The 23696-nt window shown below is 54.3% G+C and overlaps 11 protein-coding genes across 11 annotated transcripts; 6 read left to right on the top strand and 5 right to left on the bottom strand.

The window, feature by feature from the left end:
• Positions 1-142: 142 nt before the first annotated feature.
• On the top strand, positions 143-1979 carry JDV02_002899 (Glucan 1,4-alpha-glucosidase; the record flags this gene model as incomplete). Its single annotated transcript, XM_047983976.1, has 2 exons — positions 143-377; positions 445-1979. 2 exons carry the CDS (start codon positions 143-145, stop codon positions 1977-1979), a joined length of 1770 nt encoding a protein of 589 aa, XP_047839948.1.
• JDV02_002898 (uncharacterized protein) lies at positions 1880-4007 on the bottom strand. Its single transcript, XM_047983975.1, has 3 exons — positions 3738-4007; positions 2423-3588; positions 1880-2368 (listed from the first exon to the last, which is right to left on the bottom strand). The coding sequence occupies exons 1-3, from the start codon at positions 3922-3924 to the stop codon at positions 2246-2248; spliced, it is 1476 nt and encodes a 491-aa protein (XP_047839947.1). The 5' UTR covers positions 3925-4007; the 3' UTR covers positions 1880-2245.
• A 679-nt stretch (positions 4008-4686) lies between these two features.
• JDV02_002897 (uncharacterized protein) lies at positions 4687-5817 on the bottom strand (the record flags this gene model as incomplete). Its single annotated transcript, XM_047983974.1, has 3 exons — positions 4687-5358; positions 5419-5586; positions 5656-5817. 3 exons carry the CDS (start codon positions 5815-5817, stop codon positions 4687-4689), a joined length of 1002 nt encoding a protein of 333 aa, XP_047839946.1.
• A 1118-nt stretch (positions 5818-6935) lies between these two features.
• Positions 6936-8577, bottom strand: JDV02_002896 (3-dehydroquinate synthase; the record flags this gene model as incomplete). The annotated part of the gene is made up of 3 exons (XM_047983973.1): positions 6936-7645; positions 7698-8138; positions 8201-8577. 3 exons carry the CDS (start codon positions 8575-8577, stop codon positions 7024-7026), a joined length of 1440 nt encoding a protein of 479 aa, XP_047839945.1. The 3' UTR covers positions 6936-7023.
• Positions 8578-9538: 961 nt separating this feature from the next.
• Positions 9539-10652, top strand: JDV02_002895 (Catechol O-methyltransferase; the record flags this gene model as incomplete). Its single annotated transcript, XM_047983972.1, has 3 exons — positions 9539-9915; positions 10002-10559; positions 10611-10652. Exons 1-3 carry the CDS (start codon positions 9685-9687, stop codon positions 10650-10652), a joined length of 831 nt encoding a protein of 276 aa, XP_047839944.1. The 5' UTR covers positions 9539-9684.
• Positions 10653-10942: 290 nt separating this feature from the next.
• JDV02_002894 (uncharacterized protein) lies at positions 10943-12601 on the top strand. The gene has a single exon (XM_047983971.1). It carries the CDS (start codon positions 10982-10984, stop codon positions 12482-12484), a length of 1503 nt encoding a protein of 500 aa, XP_047839943.1. The 5' UTR covers positions 10943-10981; the 3' UTR covers positions 12485-12601.
• A 988-nt stretch (positions 12602-13589) lies between these two features.
• JDV02_002893 (uncharacterized protein) lies at positions 13590-15385 on the top strand. Its single transcript, XM_047983970.1, has 2 exons — positions 13590-14742; positions 14794-15385. The coding sequence occupies exons 1-2, from the start codon at positions 13758-13760 to the stop codon at positions 14814-14816; spliced, it is 1008 nt and encodes a 335-aa protein (XP_047839942.1). The 5' UTR covers positions 13590-13757; the 3' UTR covers positions 14817-15385.
• A 263-nt stretch (positions 15386-15648) lies between these two features.
• On the bottom strand, positions 15649-17067 carry JDV02_002892 (uncharacterized protein; the record flags this gene model as incomplete). The annotated part of the gene is made up of 3 exons (XM_047983969.1): positions 15649-16139; positions 16199-16490; positions 16546-17067. 3 exons carry the CDS (start codon positions 17065-17067, stop codon positions 15649-15651), a joined length of 1305 nt encoding a protein of 434 aa, XP_047839941.1.
• A 1513-nt stretch (positions 17068-18580) lies between these two features.
• JDV02_002891 (uncharacterized protein) lies at positions 18581-19649 on the top strand (the record flags this gene model as incomplete). Its single annotated transcript, XM_047983968.1, has 2 exons — positions 18581-18684; positions 18740-19649. Exons 1-2 carry the CDS (start codon positions 18590-18592, stop codon positions 19647-19649), a joined length of 1005 nt encoding a protein of 334 aa, XP_047839940.1. The 5' UTR covers positions 18581-18589.
• Positions 19650-19757: 108 nt separating this feature from the next.
• On the bottom strand, positions 19758-21438 carry JDV02_002890 (uncharacterized protein; the record flags this gene model as incomplete). The annotated part of the gene is made up of 4 exons (XM_047983967.1): positions 19758-20102; positions 20162-20458; positions 20523-20896; positions 20958-21438. The coding sequence occupies 4 exons, from the start codon at positions 21436-21438 to the stop codon at positions 19758-19760; spliced, it is 1497 nt and encodes a 498-aa protein (XP_047839939.1).
• Positions 21439-22241: 803 nt separating this feature from the next.
• JDV02_002889 (2-aminoethylphosphonate dioxygenase) lies at positions 22242-23394 on the top strand. Its single transcript, XM_047983966.1, has 4 exons — positions 22242-22500; positions 22567-22741; positions 22806-23027; positions 23088-23394. The coding sequence occupies exons 1-4, from the start codon at positions 22345-22347 to the stop codon at positions 23345-23347; spliced, it is 813 nt and encodes a 270-aa protein (XP_047839938.1). The 5' UTR covers positions 22242-22344; the 3' UTR covers positions 23348-23394.
• Positions 23395-23696: the final 302 nt, after the last annotated feature.

Raw genomic sequence — 23696 nt, 5'->3', positions numbered from 1 at the left:
AGCATAGGACGGCCTTTCCTCAGTGTATGTATAAATGAAGGTCTGGATCTTCCGACGGAAGGAGCTCTGGAGCGCACTCGCATGACTATTGTGTCGTCGTGCTGCATCACAGCACCCTGGCATACCCAAACACCCATCCGTCATGTTCAAAGGACTGGTAAGCGGCCTTGTGGCCGTCGCCGCGTTGCAAGACCTTGTGGCGGCTTCGCCATCGCTGCACCGCCGCAACCGCTGCACCGAGCTCGAAGAATTCATCAAAAAGCAGAACAAAGTCTCCATCGACGGTGTTCTCGCAAACATTGGCCCCGATGGAGCAAAGGCCAAGGGCGCGTCCCCCGGCGTCGTCGTGGCCAGCCCGTCCAGGTCCGATCCCGACTGTTAGTCGTCCCCTCCGTGCTTCTATATGAATGCACTCTTCATGCGTACCTTGACTGACATTGACAGACTGGTACACATGGAGCCGAGACGCCGCTCTGACATACAAGGTCCTTGTCGAGCGCTTGATCCACGGTGATAAGTCGCTCCAATCGCGGATTGATGACTACGTCTCCGCCCAAGCCGAGCTACAAGGCCTCACAAACCCCTCTGGCGGCCCAGACTCGGGCGGCCTCGGCGAGCCAAAGTTCAACGTGAACCTGACCGCCTTCACCGGCTCATGGGGCCGCCCACAGCGCGACGGGCCCGCCTTGAGGGCCACGGCACTCATCCTCTACGCCAACTGGCTCGTGGACAACGGCGCCCGCGACCAGGCCGTCGACAAGGTGTGGCCAGTGATCGCCAAGGACCTCGACTACACGACGCGGTTCTGGAACCGGACAGGCTATGACCTGTGGGAGGAGATCAACGGGTCATCCTTCTTCACGCTCTCGGCGTCGCACCGCGCCCTGGTCGAGGGCGCCGCGCTGGGCAAGACGCTGGGCAAGACGTGTACCGACTGTGCCGCGTCGGCGCCCAAGGTGCTATGCTTCATGCAGAGCTTCTGGGTTGGCGGGTACATCGACTCCAACATCAATGTCAATGACGGCCGTACGGGCAAGGACGTCAACTCCATCATCTCGTCCATCCACACGTTCGATCCGGAGGCGGACTGCACCGACGCCACCTTCCAGCCGTGCTCTGCGAGGGCCCTCGCAAATCATAAGGCGGTGACGGACTCGTTCCGCACTATCTATGGCGTCAACAAGGGCATCCCGCAAGGCAGGGCCGTAGCCGTGGGCCGGTACGCCGAAGACGTGTACTACAACGGCAACCCGTGGTACCTGGCCACCAACGCCGCCGCCGAGCAGCTATACGCCGCTCTGTACCAGTGGAAGCGAATTGGGTCGATTTCCATCACGGACGTGTCGCTGCCCTTCTTCAAGGACCTCATTCCCGATATCAAGACCGGCAAATATGACAAAAACAGCAAGGAATTCAAATCGATCACGAAAGCCGTCAAGTTGTATAGCGATGACTTCCTGGCCGTGGGCAAGAAGTATACGCCGGCAGAGGGGTCTTTGTCGGAGCAATTCGATAGGAACTCGGGGGCGCCGGAGTCAGCGGTTGACCTGACCTGGTCCTACGCCTCCTTCATCAGCGCCACTGAACGTCGTGTGGGCATCATGTCACGTTCGTGGGGTGAGCGGGGAGCGAACACCGTCCCCTCGGTTTGCGAACCCGCTCCTTCGTGCGACGTAGACGTCACGTTCAACGTACGAGCCACCACGGTTGCCGGTGAGACCGTTTTCGTTGTGGGAGGCATCACCGAACTGAGCAATTGGTCTCCTGCCAACGGCATTCCACTGGCAGCGTCAAAAGATACGTCTGGAGGCCCTCTCTGGAAAGCCAAGGTCAAGATTCCGTCAGAGACGAGCTTCGAGTACAAGTACATCAAGAAGAACGGCAACGGCGATGTGACGTGGGAGAGCGACCCGAACAGGAGCGGGAAGACGGGCAAGGAGTGTAATGCTGCGGAAACGCTCGACGATGAGTGGAGGTAAGAGGGATAGTGTGGTGCCTACAAGGCTTCGCAGCGTCCGCTCATACTGTCGCGCCGCGATTGTTAGCGGCCGAGACTTTGGGCAACCTAGTCCTCCTGATGTGTGACGAACGCTGTAGCAATATACTGAGATGGGAGTATCGGCAGTATGAAGCCTCAGTTCTTACAGGATAGAAGGAAGAACCATTAACTCATTTTTACCCCTGATGAAAAGCATACGGCTGGAACACGACTTCGATAGCTCACAGCTTGAAACCACGGGCTTGTTCATGAAGGGTTTGGCCGCCACGCAACTTGCACGTTCAGATTGCTCTGGCTGAACAGGCCCGCGTTGAACGACTTCCAAGGATTCGTCGGATCTACCAGCGTCAAGTCGAATCGTCGAAAGAGCTGTGTCAAGCTCGTCAGCGCCCCATCCAAGCCCAAAGACTGCGATGCACCTACCTCGACAAAGACCTTGTTGAGCTCAATCATGGCAATGTTCTTGCCAAGACACTCCCATCTGCTGCCACCGGCAAAGGCCATCATCACAGTCTGCTCCATCTGCTTCGTCTTATTGGGTCCGAGCCAGCGATCCGGGCGGAACACGTCGGCGTCGTCCCCAAAGACTTCTTTGGTGCGCATCATGGTCCATGGAGACCACGCCACATTGGTGCCGGCGGGGATGGTGATGCCACACAGGACCTGGTCCGTCTTGCAGACCTTGGGGTACAGAGCGGCGGCTGGCGGCCAGAGTCGCAGCCCCTCGTAGATGACGGCCTGCAGATATTCGAAGTTCTGGGCCTCTGCGTGGGTGATGGGCGCCGAGATGCGCCCTTCCTTTGCCGCTGCGTCAATCTCGCTTTGCAGCCTCATGTAAACATGCGGCGACGTGATGATGAATAAAATAGTCGACCGGATAGCTGTTGCGGTCGTGTCCGAGCCGGCAATCATCTGCACCAATGCCTCGCATTCCGTCTCCTTCTGGCTGAGGCCATGCGTGACCAAGGACCCCAACATGTCCCGCTTCACAACAGGGTCGTCGCCGAAGCGCTGGGCAACAACGTCTTCAGCGAAGCGAATAATGTCGCCTATGCCGCCCATGTCCTTGACGCTGGGTACGAGCCAGCGCAGGTAAGGCGACTGCATCAAGGATATGACGCCTGGTATGAGCGTGGTGGAGACGAGGATGTAGACGGTCTTGCCGGCCATCTCGATGTATCCAAACTTGTCTTGATTGAGCTCCATGTATCCGAATGTCTTGCCGAAGGCGAGAGACGAGATGACATCGAGGGAGAAGTATTGTATCTTCTCTGCTAGGTCGATGACGCCGGCACGGCTGGTTTGGGATAGGTGCTTGTCAATCAAGCTGATGAGGTTCTTGACCTGGTCGTCGATGAGCTGGTGAACGTCGTCCACATCCTTGCCTCCATAGCCGGGAGATATCTTGTTGCGTATCGCGTTGTGGAGGTTGTCATCAATTGTGGAAAACGAGCTGTCTCTGTACGGATCAATGCGCATGCCACGATACCACCACGACCTCGTCCATGGCGAGCGCACTGCCCACATCCGTCGCAGCTCAGAAGGATCGCCACATACGACCCAGTTTGGGGCAATTCTTGCAATAGGCCCTATCGCAGACGGACGTCAGCCCCATGAGGCTCTCGCATCACCTCCTCAATGGCACTCGGTGCACGGGTCAAGGCGAGCGTCCGGGGCCGTGTCAATGTTGCCCAGGGGAAGTACACCGTGGACCGCCTGGCGTGTTTGCCTTACTTACCATGCGTCTTGATCAGGTCATGTAGGACGAGGTGCATTCGTCCACTTAGCTGATTGACGACCATCCACAAATTGGTCCATGCCGCCCATCGTGGACCAGAGATGTGCCGAAGGCGCAAGAAGGAGCTGACAGATTGAGCAACGAACAAGGCGCCCAGGGCGCTGAAGGCTACCAGCAGCCACGACATCTCGTCAAGTAGACACAGAAACTGATGGAGCCTGCGACGGCGTAGCCTGTTGGAGGTTTTGGGTCCGTCGAGCGTGCCAGCTGTGACCCAAAGAAAGATCCAACAGTGCACGGCTTCGACCCTGGCAGCATTTCGGTTTATCTAGGGGTTCAGCTCCCATCTCGCCTGGCAAGCCGCCAGGCCATTCGGGGGTGGTCCCTGTGTGCGGGTGTTTGACACACTTCCCGCTTCCGCGGCGACCCAACATTGGCTCCCCGCGACACTCTAGCCATGGTGAGGCTAGCGTTCCAGTCGTTCAGGGTTTGTTTCCCCCTGGACCCCGGTTGTGTTCAGCACAAAATGACTGATGCCTGGTGGCGTATGGGCTGGTGGGACGCAGGCAGGGGGTGAGCAGAGCTGGGCACGGAACGGTCCGCTAATAATTGCACATTCTAATCGGACGGAAAGCTCTGTGCGCCCAATACTTCCTGGTCCGGCGTTGCTGCTGTTCATTCGCATCCCGTGCGACTAGGTATCTCGGCATTACCTCCGTCTTGCTCGTGTTCCCGTAATCACGCAATGCAGGTCGCCAAGCCGCTGGGCGGGACGGCCTGCCAGGAGAATGTGTAAGCCAATAAACCCGAGCATCTCCTACGAATTTGGCAGTCTAGGTAACTTTTCCCAATTCAAGGCAATGGCTTCACTATTTCTACTTGGATGCTCACGCATGCCCGTGGAAACCGCACCGGCCTGGTGCACCAGCCCCGGGAGCCCTCAACCACTCTAGTACAGCACCTTTGTCATTCGCTGTTGGTACTGAAGCGCCGTGATCTCATCGTATGCCGCCGGTCTCTTTTCCGTGACAAAGTGAGGCAGCGGACCTGCCGATGTATCACGATGCGCCTTGAAAAAGAAGATGCCTGAGTAGCGCTCAGGGCAGAAGCCTTCGGTGCGTCCTTTCATTGTCGGTGGCACAGAGACCTGGTGAACCCCAGCCATAATAGCCTTGTTGGTCCATCGCTGGAAGGTGTCACTGATGTTCACCACCATTTCTGTCGGGCCGTCAGGATTGCCAGGCAGGACAGGCGCAAAGGTGCCGGGCTTGGAACGATCTTCTAGCTCCAGGCCGCCGACCGAGTCCTGGAATAGCAGTGTGATAATCCCAAAGTCTGTGTGCGGCCAGGTTCGCTTGACCTTGCCTTCGGCCAATTGGCGCAAGTCGGTCGGCGGATAATGATTGAGACGAAGCTCGCTTGATGCTGGCTGGCACCTCTGCACGAGCGTGTCAGCTGGAAGGTCGAGACCAACCTCCATTGCCCTCATTAGTTTGAGGCAGATATCTTGAAACTTGGTATAGCAACCTTCCATGAGTTGCTGAAAACCTGGCAGTTCTTTGTCGGAGGGCCACTTGTTAGGGAATTCTTTGTCGCCTGGCGGGCCGGCGTCGAAGTGCTCCTACGTAGTTTAATTAGCCATGAACGGAGCCACGTAAAAGCAAGGGTGCACACAGCTTACTCGGGCGTCCATCAATTCATCCCATGATTTTTGGCCGTTCAGGTTTTCGGGCCTCAGCTTAGACGTCTGTTCTGCACCGACCCAACTGAATCCGCGTTGCGGGTTCGGACCACGAGGGTTGGATATCTTCATCTTTACGTCTGTCGGCAGCGCGAAGAAATCGACGGCCTTGACAAGCTCGTTAGTACGATACTTTGGGATTTGGCTAGGTAGTAGTCGAGTATTGAGGGCACTGACTGCCTTCATGTATGCCTTGACGATGTCTTCGGGGAGGCCATGGTTGGTAAGTTTGACAAATCCATGATTCTTGAAGCTCGACACAAGAGACCTTGCAACATTCTTCCTCTCCTGTATTGAGCCTTGCGTGAACAAGGAAAAGTCGAGTGTAGGCAAATCCATGGCTGTCAAGGCACTGTCCAATTGCGAAAAAAACGAGTAGCAAGCTATGAGGGATTGTCTATAGAATTGACGGGAAGAGGAAGAAGGCCACAGAGAGAGCGATGCACAGGAAATGTAACAGCAGACGCTTAAGGTAAGTTGCCATGTATCCACAAGGTTTCTCGTCTATTGAGTCCATGTAACCCTGACTTCACGATGCAGTTTTGTCTTAATAACCCTTTGTGCACCAATTGCACCACGTGGCAAAAGTGTCGCCAGAGCCGAAATATTGTTTTCGACAGTCAATGGCCAAGTGAGATGGGCCGCAACTCATGCACGGTACGCACTGCCAGTCGTCACCTCGAAATCACGGCCGTGAGTGAGCTTAGGTCATTCAACTCGTCCCGCGCCTCGCGACAGTAATACTGCGCGGTCCCCCACAGGCACAACGAACGCGTCTCCAGTACAACCCAAGCGAACACAGTACGAAGGATTTGGACCCCAATTTTTTGAAATGGGGACAGATTAAGAGAACAACAGGTGCAACCTCACTCACCGCAGTAAGTCTGTGTTGCTGCCGCGGAGCAATGGAAGCGCTTTATAGAACAGAAACCTTGACCTGCGGTACTTGGGGTCATCAGTCTTCTAACTTGGTGCACATTAGCAGGCTTCCCTGTGTCTCAGTTCCCTAATGCTTTTGCCTGCCTTGGACCCGAAGTGCTGACGCAAGATGCGTGCCTCCTTGGTGGCGGCGCATATTCACCCGCAGCCAATTCATAAGTAGAGCGAGCCATGGCTTTCAACAACCTTTCCCAGCCCGCGGCATGCACCAGGATGCTCAGTCCCGACCGAATATATCCATATTTGCTGCAATCGCCATGCATGGTAGTGTTTTGGTAGGCATGTTGTCAACATTGAAGCACGGGCTACAATGTCCAAATCGATCATTGCCACGTCTCAGCTCAGGGCAACAAGTGATGCCCACGGGCCAGAGATCGCAGTCATTCTGTGTTTTAGATATGACCAACGGTTAGGGCTGAGAGAAGATGTTGTGGTCGTTAATGCGAATCACAAGGTTCAAATGCCGTTTGGACTTTTGCTGTACCGTAACAAGTACATATGGTGTCTACACCACATTTCGCGTCCTTCGTTCCCTCTGACATAATATGCAACGTTTCGTTTCCCGTGACAAAATAGGCCAAAAGAATTCATGTCAAATTTTGTCAATCAGCTCTCGCCAGCTCCATCCTGTACGGTCACGGCGATCTGCCGAGGAGCCAAGTTTGAAAGGCTCTTGTTTCCGCCGATGCCCTGAATGACCGGCGACGGCGCATCCGCCGAGGGGATGGGGCTGTAAGTAACACCCCCTACACCATTACTGCAGACACCATTGCCAGTGGTGTACTCGGGCATCGTGGACTCAACGGCTTGTCCGTGCACAGTGTAGCCAGTGTCACTGGCATCCACGAATGCATCGATGCCTGCGCCGTGACGAGGATATGCCTTCATGAGTAGCTTGTGTGCCTCCAACGCAGCCAGCATTTCCTTTTGTGAGACATCATTGAGGAATGTACACTCGCCCATGGGGCTGACGGGGACAGCAGCGCGGAGCTTGCCATCTCTCGTACGCAGGATGGCGGCAGTTGCCTTCTCAAGCAGTGGCCCGTCGAATTGATCGTGGTCCATGGATAATCCGGCTCGTGAAAAGAGTTGAAGCAGTCGCTGGTGGTCCGCAGCCGTTAGCAGACCTCGAAGGAAAGATAGCGTTGCCGAGTAGGCCATGTCGATGGAGATGGCGTGGCCGTGGCGCAGGGGCGGGTTGGGGACTAGCTCATGCAGAGGTGACCAGCTGTAGACTGTAATGTCAGTAGTCGGGCATAGATGACGGACGAAGCACGTACGTGTGGCCGTAAGCAATGACTCTGTCGAGCATGATTTCATGCAAGTTCGGAGTTTCCAGCTTGAGCATCTCCAAGATACCGGCCCGACAAATTTTATCTGCTGCCTCACTAAGAGCCTGAGAAGACGCGTCGGACCGACCGAAAGCACTGCCAATGAGATCCTCGCAGTGTTCATCAAGAAGGTCCAGCGTCTCCTTGTGCGCACAGGATGAGATCTTGATGAGCTCCGCGAATCCGTTACGGATCTGAGCCATGGGAAGTGTTCGGAGGAACGTGAAGTCCAAGAATGTATGAATGGGGGCATGGTATGCGCCCAAACGGTTCTTGTACTGGCCGTAGTTGACGGCCACTTTGATGGACACGGACGCGTCAATGAGCCCGATCACGGTAGTCGGAACCCGAATGTAGTTTGTGTTTCGGCGATACGCGGCACAAGCGAAGCTGCGTATGGCGTGGTCAGTCAACAATCCAGGGCATGATGGGACGGTGAGCTTCATCCTCACCCTGCTACGTCCGTGACCAAACCTCCTCCAACGACCAAGACTGGCTCCTTTCGATAAACACCAAAGTCGTTCATGGAGTCAACGATGCTCAGCAGCGTGTCCATGCTCTTGGCTTTCTCGCCAATCATGGTCTTGTGTATCGTCAAATCAATATTGTGGCTCTTGAAGTAAGCTTCAATGGTCTCCCCGTAGAGGGTAAAGATGTTGAGGTCCATGACGGCAAGGCATCGCCCCCAACTACGATAGCAGTTGGCGAGCTGCAGATTTGCCGAGTCAAAGACTCCATCCAGGAATGCAAAGTCATATTCAATCTTTTCGTAGCCACAAACGTTGAAGCCGTTTGCGACCTCGGTCACGGTTGCGTTCATGTCGGACATCTTGATGGACGGGGACCGTGGACTCTGAAAGACTGCAAGAAACGATGAAATCAAGGTTCTGAGTGTGTCAATAGATACGAAGGTACTTCAACGTTTGTAATTGCATTGGGCTGCTATGGCTTTTATTCCTTGGACCTGGGTCAGTGGACTTGCATGCATATCGGCAACTGGGGTGTTTTCCTGCAACTTGGAGAACGCTGTAGCAGACTAGAGGTTGCGGTGTAGTCGTTGACGCTGACATCTTCGAGCTGTAATTCGAGCTTTGGTTTAAGCCACATTGATCTGTTGCCTTTAGCCTAGACCACGTCTGTCGACAGTGAAACGTTGAAGCACTGGATGACCGAACGACTCGAGGAGCTCTACAGCAGCTGGTGTGGAGATATGCTCGCGCCTTCTCCATTTGTTACGCTGCGATGGGACGCGACACCCTCACACGTCTTGCTTCTTTCAAGACACACAAATGGAAACACGGTGAAAATACGGGTCTTCATCCCCACCGCCTTATTCACGGGTCACTACGAGTGACTCATGATGTCGATGCGAAATCAGAGCTCCGTAACGGAGTCTGGGGGCTAAAGGTCGCATCGACGTGGTGTGGATGGGCAAAAGCTTTGGGGCGGGTAATAAGGTTGGAGGCTCTTCAGAGGCGGGAGTCCACGCAAAAGCAACGTCGTACAGAACGTGCGTGTCATCGGTCACACCATCCGGGGTCAAGCCACGTACCTACAAGCTTGAGCCAGCCAGTGAGACAGCCCCAGCCAATCGCAATGGCTCCGGGCACAAAGTCGATCAAGAAACATCGCAATTTCAGACGGGAAAGGAACTCTCGCGACTCCCCAAGCCTGCTGCTAAGAAGTATAGCTTCATGCAACGGCCGGGAGGCGGCTCACCGGAGACCATGCAAACGGAATAGTGAGAGGGGATATGCGCGTCATCGATATGCCACGACTTGACCGAAGCTCAGAAGCCGAAAGAAGGACCCGATGCCCCGTCGAATTGCCTGTCTCTGTTCAGGAAACGGGTTTCCGGTTTGTCGAGGGGACTGCTTCAACCTCTAGACGGTCTTTGGAGTCGCATCAACTCTCGTCGACAATCCCAGCAGACAAGATGGTTCCGTTCGACTCAAAGCAAGCGTACGCTCCTCAGGAGGATGTCTACTTTGACGATGGGCGTGAGATTGAGCTGCTACATTATGTATATGGTCGACCAGACATTGGTTCCCTCCGCGGCTCGCCGGGCAAGGTTTTGAGCGCTATTGATGAGTTCGCAAGGACGCAGAAGTACCTCATGAACGTTGGCGAAGCCAAAGGGGCCATCGTCACGAAATTGATAGCAGAGGTGCGACCTCGCACGATGGTATAGGCGCCCATCCCAAACTCCCTGAAACCCCTTTCGCTTGGCCGTCAATTCACGCTTCAACACAGGTTGAGCTAGGAGGGTATGTTGGCTATTCTGCAATACTCTTTGGAGACGCTTTGCATCGCGCCGGTGGTCAACAATACATCTGTCTCGAAAGAAATCCGGAATTTGCAGCCGTGGCCAGCAGCTTGATCGAGCTCGCCGGTCTTCGGAACATTGTTCAAGTCGTGGTCGGCACTAGCGACCGCTCTCTTCGGCGCCTACATGCCGAGGGCCGATTGACAGGAATTGACATTCTGTTCCTGGATCACTACAAGCCCGCTTACACACCTGACCTAAAACTATGCGAGCAGTTGTCGTTAGTCCGTCCAGGCACAGTGCTTGCGGCCGATAATGTCATCAAGCCAGGAAACCCCCCGTACCTTGCCTACGTGAGGAGTACGGTAGAAGAGAAAATGCGAGGGGCAAAGGGAACGGATGAGGTCGATTCATTTGATGACAAGTGTTCCAAGCAATACGAGGAACGACAGGGAGCCGAACACTTGAACCATGGCCTGCAGGGTGATCCAAGTCTGGTCTACCAAAGCGAGCTGATCAATAGCTTTGAGCCTACGGGTGTTCCCGTAAGTGCCCTGCAGCACGTCAATACGGAAGTATCGCTAACACTTCGTCAGGACGGGATAGAGATTACCAGATGCATTGGCAAGAATTCCTGAGGCTATGATTTTAAAAAGAGTGTCGCGGAATATGCACATCAGGGTTATACAGTATCTATAGATGGACAAAAACTGAAATGTATATTGTATGAGCAAATGGGACACATAATGATCTCGGGAAACGTGAATAAACTGCACCTGTGCTGCTTTTGGCGGTTTGGTAGTCATTGCGTCATGCTGAACAAATCAATGACGTGTTCCACTTAGGTGATGTAAATTCTCCGTCAAGGTAAGTGGTCCTAGGTCTACTTTCAGTCGCCCAGAGCCTGTGACAATGCACATCTTCCTGAAGCATGTCTGGCGCCTTGTGTGTGCTATGAAACGCTAACATGGGTGGCTACACCGTCCATTTCCTCAAAAACCTTTTGTTGCTATGTCTAAGCCTGGCCATCCTGCCCCTGAGCACGATCGTGATTGCGGTCCTTTCAATACTGGAAATTGCTGGATCCAGCGCCCGACGCCATGGACGTGCCGACAACGCAAGGCAGAGAACCATACTCGTCAATGGCATGGGCATGGCTAAAGGGCTCACTATTGCCCGTTTACTTCACAGCCAAGGACATAGAGTCATCGGCGCGGACTGCAAACGCCTGTCGCCGGGGCGGGTGTCGAAGGCACTGGATGCATTCTACGTCTTGCCCCGACCAAGCCAAGCACATGTTACGCGGCACCCCTCGGAGAAAGACGTCCCCGAAGACCCTTACCTCAAGCGACTTGCGCAGATAGTTCAACAGGAAGGCGTGAATCTCTGGATATCCGTTTCTGATGTGGTCGCCGCCCTGCACGACGCTCGGGCCAAAGAGTACATCGAGCGCAACACAGAAGCCAAAGCAGTCCAACTATGCATCGAGGATATTGCAGTGCTGGATAGCAAGACACGGTTTATAGAGCTCTCGCGCTCCCTGGGCCTTCTCGCGCCTGACACCCAAACCGTGACTGACAAGACCACCCTTGTGGACTTCTTGTCCGCGCGAGGAGGTTTGTCGCTTCGTCCAGGCGATGCACAATACGTCGTCAAACCGGAGGGTGTCAATGATCTTGCGCGCTTCGAGAAGCCGATCCTCCCTCTTCGAACTGCTGAAGAGACGATCTCGCGCATAGACTCCATCCCTTTCGGGCCCGGTGTCGAGTTTATCGTGCAAGAATTCATTCAAGGCGACGAGTACTGCACACATGCATTGGTGGTGCGTGGCAGCGTTCGGGCCTTTGTCGCGTGCCCATCATCTGACCTCTTGATGCACTATGTCGCCTTGCCCAGTCCTGTTAAGTCAGAGCTGAGCAGAAAGATGCTTCATTTCACCGAGACAATAGTGGCGTCTGGGGGCGATACTTGGACCGGACATGTAAGCTTCGATTTTCTTGTCAAGAGAGGCGGCAACGACACAAAGCAAGGTCACGATATCGATATCTATCCTATCGAGTGCAACCCGAGAGTGCACACGGCGGTGGTGTTGTTGGGCGGCTTGCCAGAAATGGCTGATGAGTACCTGGCGGTCCTTGACCACACCCGCCCTCTTCGATTGGAGCCGCTTTATGCCCAGAGTCAAGACAAGTATTACTGGATTGGCCAAGATTTAGTCGAGCATGTTGCGATCCCGGCTTGGCACGCGGCACGGGGAGTGCTGAGTCTTGTCACTTTTTGGCAAGTGTTACAGGCCTTCATCCACCGTGCATGCACTTGGAAAGACGGAACTTTTGAAGCTTGGGACCCTTGGCCATGGTGGTGGTTGTACCATGTCTACTGGCCTATGCAGTTCGTCAAGCATATGGCGAGGGGTCGTTGGTCAAAGATCAATGTCAGCACCGGCAAGATATTCGAAGCTGGATATTAAAGCAAGGGCAGAGACGGAGCGCAGGCACAGAGGGAAGCATCATAGGGAATGTGTTTCTAAATTCGTCACGAGTAGCGCAGATCATGCAAACGTTAACGTTTGACTACACAACACATGGCTCATCCTTAATGTGTCGTTCACTTTTCCCTCAGTAATTGCCAATGTAATGTTCTGGATGTGAAGCGTATGACGACAATAATTAACTAGGAGCGCGGCATTTCTGCTAAATGACTTACAGTCTTCTGTTTTTCCCTTCACCTGGTGAAAAGGGTTAAAGCCTGCAGACCGTTCGCTGTACGTCATTCTGGAATCGGGTTCCCAATCACTTTGCCTACACTCAAACGCCTGCCGCGGCGTTCATGGCCAAAGTTCATCCCGCCACTGGGTTCTTCCTATCGGAATCCTGCATTAATACGAAGATGGATTTCTATTCCGGTTTAGTTGGCTCCGGCGTCTAGTTAGTAGAGAGCTCAAGGCAAGGCGGCAACCACTGCGCGAGCGCGATGTTGCAGAAAACCACGGACCAGAGGCCTGGGCTTGCGGCTGCCACAATAAATGTGACTGAGTCGCGCGCGCTATTATTATGGAATGTGAACCCGTTGCTTAACCAGCCCGAGGAATGCGGCAGCATGAGCGAAGTCCGTAATGGCAGGCTGGCAATCGTGAATAACTCCGTGCTTCGTAACGATAGGATAGTAATTGACAGATCTGCACACGTATCTGCGGTCATTGCGCCCCGACCCCAAGACCACCGTACGTACTACAAAGCCTTCTGCGTAGTCGGATACCCGCGCGCGAACGCTCAGCAGAAAGGCAACTGATGGCTGGAGCCGTCCAGGGTGCATGTACCCTCCTCTGGACCAGCCCTCTCGAACGGCCTTCGGCAACGTGTAAGACTCCGCGAGCCACCTTGTCGCGGCCCGCGTTTCATTCACTACAGTGTTGCCGGTATCGGCGGGGCAGGGGATATCACCAGGCAGCTGAATTGAGACCAATACGAAGTACGCCACCTGAGGGGCCGCGTCACTGGCAAGGCTCCCGCTTGAAAAGCACAAATGGCAACCGAATGCACAACTAGTTCAATTCCTGACAGCACCATCGTAGGTGAGGACCGAGACTTGTGCGGCGCTTCCTGGCACCCCCCATTCAACAATAGCATCATCGCGGGACGTCCTGACCGATTTGCGCATGGCTTACTTCATCTGAAGCTGGATTCACAACGCTTGTGATTCAAAACAGAGGCCCTTCTGGAAACAGAGCTCTCGCAGTCGTCATGACTTCGCCGGCAATGTACGATGCCCAAAAAGGCGACGAGGAACACATCCTGGACCTTGGCGGTGGTCGACAGCTAGCTTTCGCCCACAATGGCCCGCCGGACTCGCGGACGATTGTTCTTTTCTTCAGTGGATTGATGAGCGTTGGCAGCGCCCGTGAGGTCCCGGTGCCTTGCCAGGAGCTCGGTGTCCACTGGATATCACCAACACTCCCGGGTATGGGCAGGTCAAGCGCTCGATTCTCAGGGGAGTCGTATCACACTGCGCTGGCACGCGACCTCACGGCTCTACTAGCTCACCTATACCCCACGGGCGACTTCGACACCATGTACGTCGCAGGCGGCTCATATGGAACGGTCCAGGCGCAGATGATATTTGGGGCTCCTTACGACCTTTTCCCCGCCGGCCGAAAGATTGCAGGCTGCATGCTTCTTGCTGGCTTCTCGCCGTTCAAATACCACACCGATCATGCAAAGTCGCTCAATTGGCAGACCTGGATTTCCGTCGGCCCGCCGTCGCAGCTCGTCCCCTTCCACCTCTTACAGCGTCTCACCAGCAGCGTCCTAGCCTCCAAGTTCAAGACCTTGGACGGTGCCAAAGGATTTCTCAACCAGACGCTCTTTGCTCGGATGGATCCAGACGAGTGGGCGACGTTCGCCGCATGGTTGAAGAAGAAAGGCCAGACGGAAGAGGAATTCATCACTAGGCTCGCCAACAATGCTATTAAATGTTGCCAGACCTGGGAAGGCTTTATTGAAGTGTCGGATGTGATCCACGCGGACTGGGGCTTCAATCCAGCAACCTTGGATGAGCATCATGCTTCAAAGCCAGTCCTCGTCATCGGCTCAGATAACGATCACGTGGGTGGAAGCACGAACGACTGGCTGGTTGCCAACTACAAGAATGCGACGCTCAAGATAATTCCCGGTGGGCACATCTCGTCTCTCTTCTACATGGACGAGATCTGGCAAACCATGATTGACTGTACGTCCCGAAGTGTCCATAACCTGGGGAGGCTACTCACACGCAGTGCAGTGTCGAAGTCTATTGAAAGGTAAAGATTATGAAATCAGGAACTTCATGGAGACTTAGGCTGCTCCGATGCCGGGAACTTCTCGAGTCTAACATTCAATGGCCCGTGGCAAGCTACTGTCTTCCCATTGGCAAGAACCGGAGCCGTCAATTCGTACACGCTCACATTGGCAAATTCGACTCTTTGGCATTAGTACCTGCCCTCTTGTTGGGGAGAAACAACCTCTCAGCGCTTTCTTCCGTTCGCTCATCTGTGTGGTATACGTCGTCGCGCTCGTGTCGGTGCGCTTCATTGAGAGATAATATTCATCGACACTGGCGTCTGCACAAGCCTTTATGGACAAGAAGGTATTATCTAAACCGGTATTCTCTATCGCAATGCCAATTTGAGTGACACAGACGTCGCCGGCGACGGTGTTGTGGGTGATATGCAAATCGCACCCAGGTGGCGTGGCTAAGTCGCAGGCAGCGCCGTGACTGGGCCATGATTGAGATCTTCGTCGTGCCTTTGTCAAGATGTGTAGAGTGTGTATTTAGATGCTGTAACTGCGGCGATCCTTTCGCAAGGAAAGCTCAATAAATGTTATGACCTGCCTCGCGAACTCGGTCGCGTCAACTCGAGTCGCCTTATCCGCGGGCCTTCACTCAACGGGGAAAATGGCTTGCTATGGAAGATTTTATGAACGGGAATATTGGGGTCTTCAATCTCTGTTCCCTTCTGCGTCTGCTGCTCGGCTAGCTGGCGACTGTTACATCATTCCCACATAGTCGTGGCATAAAGGCTTTCAAAGTGTAAGAGGAAGCGCACAAAGAAACCCCCAGTTGGTTGGGGTCACCTAGAGTTGTCATACTGAGTCTCTAAGTGCCCCGTCCATCATAGTCCTTGGCAAGTCTTTGCACGAAGCCTGTCTCATTCCAAAAACCCTGTTCTTCTGCTGCCGCCAGAGCCTTGTACACACCCGCCTCAACTCTACCCCAAAGACTCAAGACATCGGGATCAGCGAATGGCAGAATCTGCGTGCAGATCATCCCCGCAACACCCTTTTCACGATCTACCCACCAGAATAGGTTCGGGAGTCCAGCCCACCACCCAGTACTGTCAGACCGACCAGTGGCACCGCCTGTAAGCATGATAGTGAGACCAAATCCTTGTGGCGAGTTGCCTTCTGTCGGGTACAAGTCCGGAACAGGATGCGTCAGTTCCGGAATTGCAGCGGGAATGCCCTGGCGGCCAAATTGCGGAAATTGAGGGACGGAGTTGCGAAACATGTCGTCCACGGAGGCCTTTCTGAGGATCTGGGCCCCTGTTTTGGGACAGATTCCACCGTTCAGCAGAACGGACAGGACACCTGGCAGAGTATAATGTAAGCAGCAATGTTGTTGAAGATGTTCAATTTGTTTATCTTACGACAGAACTCCTGTGGCTTGGCAAACATGCCTGCCCCGCCGCTGTGAAATATGGCATCTTGTTGTTCCTTGGTCTGAGCCTTGAGTGGTTGCTCATAGAAATGGTCACGAGCCAAATAAGTCCCATCATGCGAGCGTTGATGCATGTACGCGAGCTTTTCCTTCATTTCCGACGTCGGAAACATGGTCACGTTCTCTAAACCCAGAGGCTGGCAGATATGGGTCTGGATGTAGTCGTTGAGCTTGGTACCCGTGGCTCTCTCCAATGCAATACCTGCCCAGTCAATGTTAATCTATACTTGTCAGCGATACATTTCTCTCAGGATAGCTCAAAGTACTCGACGATACCCCGTATTCCCAGCCTTCTCCTGGTTGAAACAACAACGGCGCGTTCATGTCTGACAAACTGGCAGCAGACATCTGCGCGCCCTCGGAAATGCACCAATCTCGTAGCTTCTCGTTGAAGAATGGATACCCAAATCCAGCCGTGTGCGTGAGAAGCATTCGGAGTGTAATGCCTTTTCTTTTGGGCTCCAGGCCCCCATTTTTGTTGAACACTTTGAAGTCTTTGAGCTCAGGGCAAAAACTCTCAAGTTGGTCACTGTCATCCAGCTTCAGAGAGCCACGTTCAACCTGCTGCAGGCAGGCAATTCCAGTTAGTAGTTTCGTGCACGAGGCAATCCAGAAAATGTGCTCCAACGCCATGTCCTCAGTGCCCGAAACGCCTCGTTTGCCAGCTGACTTGGCGAAGAGCTCAGTGCCATCGGTGCCGACGACGACCACAGTCGCGCCTGGTATACCCTCTGGCCGGGAGACAGCATCGTGCATAACAGCTTGAAGCTCCTGGGTGGCCTTTTCGGAGAACTTCATTTCGGGCGTAGTACTGTCGAATTGACACAAGGGATGATTACAATCGCACACAGAAGTACGAGTTTTTGATACGGATGTTAAAAGTCCTTTGACGGCAGCATACGTACTTTTATTGCTTTATATAGCGAGAGCCACCGAGTCTCGACACCTGGAATTATTATGACCAAGGGAGAAGTCGCGTATAGGGTGTGTGGTTGCACGACTTGACGATGTCGCTCCACAGGAAAGGAAGCATCAGTCTCGGCACTGCGGAGCAAGCCCATATCGCTCCAGCAGTGACTTGGATGATCCTCGCTAAAGCGACTAAATCAGTTGTGCTACCACCTGTGTCACTCTGTCTAGCCTCCGGTCCAGCTCGCAGTCGCGGAGGAAGCAGTTCCAACCTAATATCTCGGCCGCCTGTCACCCTCGACGGCCTCAGCAGGGCGGAGCCATGACGCACGAGCTGAAACGCAACAATCAATAAGTGCCCGGAAGACTTGCTGGTGCATAAGGCGATCGCCTCTCTCGGCTGGTTGCATGCCTTGGGGGCCCTCGGTGAGAAGTCTAGCGAAACAAATGCGGGATCATTTGCACGACGGGCACTTGCCACTCTTGCTTTGGGATATCATTCATTTCCAGATCCCTGTACGGCGCATGCACGTTTACTTTCTTATTCTCACGTCAGGGCGCATATAGTTGTATCTTTGAGGCTTCTGGCTGCTTGATGAGTAGATCAGCCACGGTGGCGAAATGCGATGTCCTCGCTTGGTAAGGCGTTGACCCCGTGCTAAGACAAAGAGATGTGACATGGCCCCGCATGAGCCTAGGGAAAGGGGGCGACTTGGAGATCACCTTGATAATTTTTAGTTGACAAATATCGAAAGCATACCTCTCAGGATAATGCAGAAGTTACGGGTTCAACATTTGGCGACCGTCGGGGAACTACTGGGTAGGCATGTGAAGCCAACAGCATCAAATGTTCTTCGCGATAGCATCAATGGGGTCCTGCCACAACCATCGCGACCGCAGGATGCAGTATTCGACAAGGGCCAGATTAATAGCCTGCCCGCAAGGATCCCAACGTGTACATTGGCGCAAACCGCCTGGAATGGAGTCTCTGTGCTGAGCAATTTAAAGAAAAGATGCTGATTCAAGAGTCGCCAGAGTGAGCCATCCATGCGTGAGTCACTGATCGCCTATTATTTAGCTCTGGTTTCGCTGGTGGGCCAATGGTAGCTTGTCTTGTGGTTTAGCTTCAGCAGTTCAGCATCAGTCTGCGCCCTGCATCGTGGGGTAGTGAGCTCATGTGAGCAACGAAACTTGGCACCAAGGAGTTTCCATCCGGATACCCGGATTTAGGCGGAACAAGACGCGAGGTTCCAAATGTCAAAATTCGTACATTAGGGGCCATATCGCATCGGAGCAGCCTGCTGGTCAACCAGCGCCCATCCCAAACTCTTACCAAGCCGCTCAGCGCGACGCCCAGCTGGATTGACGGCAAGTCTAAGCTTGTAGCCCGGAAAAGATTTTAGACGCGACCATGGACAGAGCGCCAGCTGCCTTTCATTGCAGGCTCTGCGATACTCCGCTCGCAACGTCTGCGGAATTTCGGCATCACGCAAAAAGCGACTCGCAGTACGTGTAGAAGAGCACATCCTTTTTCTGGACTCTGACTGACAAAGCATCACAGCGTCTACAAATTGCAGTGTCGCGTGGCGACTCTGGGAGCCGCCGTGCCGACTCCCCGAAGCCACGGAACAGACGACAGTGTGGCAGCTATAGAACCATGGTCGGCGGAGGATCAGTCTACTGACAGTCAGACGGAAAGCGACGCGGACGAGACAGAAGGCCAAGATTCAGCTCCATCGTTCAATCCGCGACAATGCCTGTTCTGCGGTGATGAGAGTGACGGGTTCGAGAGCAATGTCGCCCACATGGCTTCGGTGCACAGCTTCATTGTGCCGTATCAAAGCTGCCTGGCTGTCGATCTACAAACCTTGATCTGGTACCTCCATGTCGTCATCTTCGGATACCGCGAATGCATCCTGTGCACGACGCGGCGCAGCACAGTTCAAGGCATTCAGCAGCATATGACGGCCAAGGGACACTGCCGGTTCGACATTTCCGCAGATACGGAAGATTTCTATGAGCTTCCTGAGTCGCAATACCATGACTTGGCAGATCTCGCACGACCAGATGAAGCGTCCTTGCGGCTTCCATCAGGCAAGCTTCTCGGCCACAGAGCGTTACGCGAGGCGCAAGCCAGGCCGCGATCCACCCAACAAGAAGTATCTGACGGGTCGAGAAATGCCCAGCTCGGTTCGGAGCAGCCGAGAGGAGTAGGTCAGGATGTTGCTGCGAAAGATGAGTCGAGCTCAGCTATTCTCGCCGCACGGCTTTCTCAGCTGAGCGTTCGGGATCAAAACACGCTGGCGCTCCTGCCAAGTCATGAGATCCGCTCAGTCTTGGCCACGAGAAGGAAGCAATTGGACAAGGCTAGAAGAGAAGAAACTAGGGCTAGGAGGAAGGTGGAGAGGCTGGGAAACAAAACACTGATGAAACACTTCAAGCCCGATGTACCAGGACGATCGAACGGCTAGTTGCAATTGTAGCGAGCAATGGGAATGCGAGCTGCATCCTGTTGGACGATGCAAGAGACCATTTTGATCATCGATGGCTATGAATCAGTCACTTATATACATCATCATCTAAGCCGTACTCGCGGAGATGGTGGGCTTGACATCTTCTCCGAACACGCCGTGATATCCATGCTCCTCCAGGTAGCGCCGGAAGCGAACGTCCTCACTCTCAAGGTCCTTTTCTTGGTCGGGGATGAGGAACCATGAGATGACAGCACCAGTCAGTGCAAATGCAGCGCCAATTAAGAAGACCCCCTGCACGCCTTTCTCATCGTCGTGGAACGAGTTCTGAATCGGGTTGAACACCTGAGTTCCGATGGCAGCACCTGCCTTGCCTACGGCAGCGGCGAGGCCGACGAAGTGGCCGCGCACCGGAGTGGGAAAAGATTCGGCAGCACAGAGGAAGGTCGCGACCTAGAAAGAGGGCACGTATTAGCCGAGCGCCATCGTACTGCTGCGGTTTGTCGACTTACACCAGGACCCATTTCTCCGAGCGTGTTGAAGATGCCATACAACACAACAAAGAGCGGGAAGACGGAGAGAATGGGCTTCAGGGCTCCACCGATGATGAAGGCAAGCAGCGACCATAGAACGAATCCAAGAGTCATGGTCTGCTTGCGGCCGATCCGATCCATGAGCAATCCGCCAATAATAGTTCCTGGCAGGAGGAAACAATTGAGCACTGTGCCGTAGCCAATAGTCTGGAGCAACGTGCCGCTCGGGTTGAGCGTGTCGAGGATTGTTGAGCCGAAGATTCCGAAGGGATATGTCTATATCAGGCTTGTAAGCGCCTCGATGAAGGATAACACCCGGGTCAATCAGTGCAATCCTTACCACAAAGTCGTACATGAACCACGCAAGAGAGGTACCCAGCATCGGTTTCCAATAGCGTCGAATTACGAGACCATAGGGGATCTGCTTTTTCATGGCGTGTTTGTGGTATTGGGTCGAGTTGACAAGGCGCAGACGGAAGAAGAGCAGAACAACCGGCAATGTGATGCCAATGCCAAAGTTGACGCGCCACAAGCCATCGCCAAGGCGTTCGTGATATGCCACGAGAACTATGATGGCAACAATACCAGCAACAACGAATCCAAGGTCAATCGCAAAGTCCGTAGCAACGGCCGTGAGGATCCCTCGTCGACGTCGGATAGGGGCATTCTCGTCGCTGGCTTCGGTAGTGCTTGTCGCACAGGTAGGATACTCGCCTGGCAATTCGTCAGCCAAGTCCATTGTCGCACGCCTCGAAGTATCGGAGTTCTTCGTTACCTCCCGCACCAAACCCAGCGACGCCGCGTCCAATAATGAGCATCCAAAACATGCCCGTGTTGGTGGTCCCGTGAGAGGCGGTCGCGAGAATGATGCCCAGGACCAGGAAAATGGTGGCCCAAACGATGCCACTGCGTCGGCCCAACTTGTCAATCGCCCAACCGAAGAAGAGCATTCCGAATACCTCGCCAATCAAGAAGGCGTTAGAAACGCTTGTCTTGATGGACGAGGTGTAGTCGTCGGGATAAAGCCGTGACAAGACCGGATTCATGAAACCGACAATCGCGGCATTGTATCCGTCCGAGAATAGTGCCATACCACCCACCATGACCATGGTGATGGATGAGGCCCAGTTGACCTGGGGCGCGACTTGCGCGGTTGTCTCAACAACGACATCCGACGAGTCTTTCACGACGCCCTCATCGCGTGAGCCGTCCTGCTTATCCACCACCATTTTGTTGTCGACCTCAGTGATTGCCATGGTGGAACTGCCGGCCCCAAATATGACGAGAGAGATGATACAGTCCTGTCCCACGACTGAAGGAAGGAATTGAACTGGTTGCACTCCAGACGACTCAGGATGCTCTTTTCTATTTACAGATTCTCAGACAGGTAGACCATAATATCTAGGCTCCCCAAACAGCTCTTGTGCCGAGTCCCAGAGTGTGAGCCTGGAATGCACGCGCGCCTGGCCACGTGCGTCGATGCCGCATCTCAAGCCAGGGCCGTCTCAGAGCCTACTCCGGCTGATCATTGGCGGTTGCCCCCGTATGAAATATTTGCAGCCATGTCTGTAGGGGGAGTCAAGCTCGTTTACGGCCAGTTCCGTATAGATTCCAGCAAGAAGACGCACATCTTCCGCCATTGTGTGCGCGCGGGGTGCCGAAGTCCCGTCGGAAACCGCACACGTGGGCCCGTCCGGAGCTGTGATTTACGGGAGGCTTGCGGAGGCGGGGCCCGTAGAGGGCCGGGTCCCCGTAGCGCCGCAGGACGGTGACAGTTGGAGCAGCGTGTGAAGGGGCGGCCGGCCAGGGGGGGGTCCCAAGAAGAGGAAACGGTCGCGCGTCGCGGGGTCCTCCGCCGATGTCTAAATGCAGATCCAGGACTGGGCATTCATCAAGGGCTGATGTAACATGTCGGGCGGCAACGAGCTTGTAAGTTACGAAGTACATGGCATCGTCAAGATGCGCGGTGGAACCCGTCGGATGGGAGCCGTCCATCTGGATGACATGCGTATTAAAACCCGGTCGCCTCAACTTGCAACCTGTCAAATCAACGAGTGCGTACTTGTCTCGTGTTCCAATAGTCGAACAGGGCCCTGCTTTGCTCTCACAAAGCCAGACTTTTTTGCTGCAGTCACATTGACGCCTCCTCCCGTACCGTTACAATGGTCACCTCCGAGCAGAGCGCCTTCTTCCACAAGAATGGCTATCTCATTGTCCGTGACTTCCTCTCGCCAGAGGAGGTGACGAATCTGCAAAGCTGGGCGCAGCAGGTTCATGATTACAAGCCCACCGAGGAGTCTGACTTTATGCCCTATGAGGTACGTTGCCGGCTCGCGTGCCTTTGTCTTGGGCGAACACTTGGCATGTTCTAACCCTGGTAACAGGAGGTCAATGACAAGGGTGAGCGTGTCTTGTGCCGTACGGAAAACTTTGTCGACGGGCATACGGGCTTCAACCATCTGCTCAGAGGAGAGAAGCTCCTCGGGCTGCTGAACGATCTTGCTGGAGAGCCCATGCTCTTGTTTAAGGAGAAGATCAATTACAAGCTGTCGGGAAGCGGTATGTCTCATCGCATTTGGTGTCCGGCTCGCGTGTATAGCCGCGATGTATCTGACAGCAGCAGGCGGCTTTGCGCCTCACATTGACGCCGTCGCCTACACACACATCAAGGATGTGAAGCACCTAACGATCCTCCTGAGCGTGGACCCGTCCAATCTCCGAAACGGCGGGCTCGAGGTCGTCGATGCCAGCCACGAGATGCAGGTTCCCATCAACAAGACCACCAACTGCATTGAGCAGAGCTGGGTAGATTCACAGACGTGGGCGCCTGTCGAGCTGGAAGCAGGTAATGGACACGCCCTCTCCTGCACGCACAATGGCTCGTTTCTGACCAGCTGTTTTGCAGGCCAATTGCTCATCTTTACGTCGTATCTTGCGCACCGTAGTGGGCCGAACACGAGCAGCGCCGATCGCAAGGCCATCTATGCCACGTACAACTGCGCAAGTGAGGGTGACATGCACAAGGGCTACTATGAGGACAGGAAGAAGGAGTGGCCGGCCACGCACATGCGGAAACAAGGAGAGTCGTACGAGAAGGGTGCATTCACGTATGGCTTTGGCTCGCCAATGCTGAGTTTGGAGGCGGGTCATCAGGTTGCATTCTAGACAGTCTGCGTTGCCATCGTAGCTAGCGATAGTTGCAGGTAGACAACAGCGAACAGCTGCCACTCAAGGCCCTTTGCTCAAACCCTGCGAGTGTGACAGAAGCCAGTCCGGTCCATCGGATCTGCAAGTCGTCTACCACAAGAGGCAAGGCGCCGTGGCCTCGGCCTTCACACCGACAGCCATGTCGCTGCAAGCCTGCCTGCAACCGAGGGCGACAAGTGCCCCGGTTCATGCTCGGTGCCGTCTTTTTGGTTTATCACCCCCCCTGTTTCGTTCCTTGCCGCCCTTGCCCCGCACAAAAGTCGAGGCCAAGAAAGTCGGACTTCGCACCGACGTTGCAATCGGCAGG

The sequence above is a fragment of the Purpureocillium takamizusanense genome, chromosome 2, assembly GCF_022605165.1.
Source record: "Purpureocillium takamizusanense chromosome 2, complete sequence".
In the NCBI taxonomy this organism is placed as follows: domain Eukaryota; kingdom Fungi; phylum Ascomycota; class Sordariomycetes; order Hypocreales; family Ophiocordycipitaceae; genus Purpureocillium; species Purpureocillium takamizusanense.
Note: the sequence above shows the minus strand (reverse complement) of the source record. Positions and strands in the feature narration are given on the sequence as shown.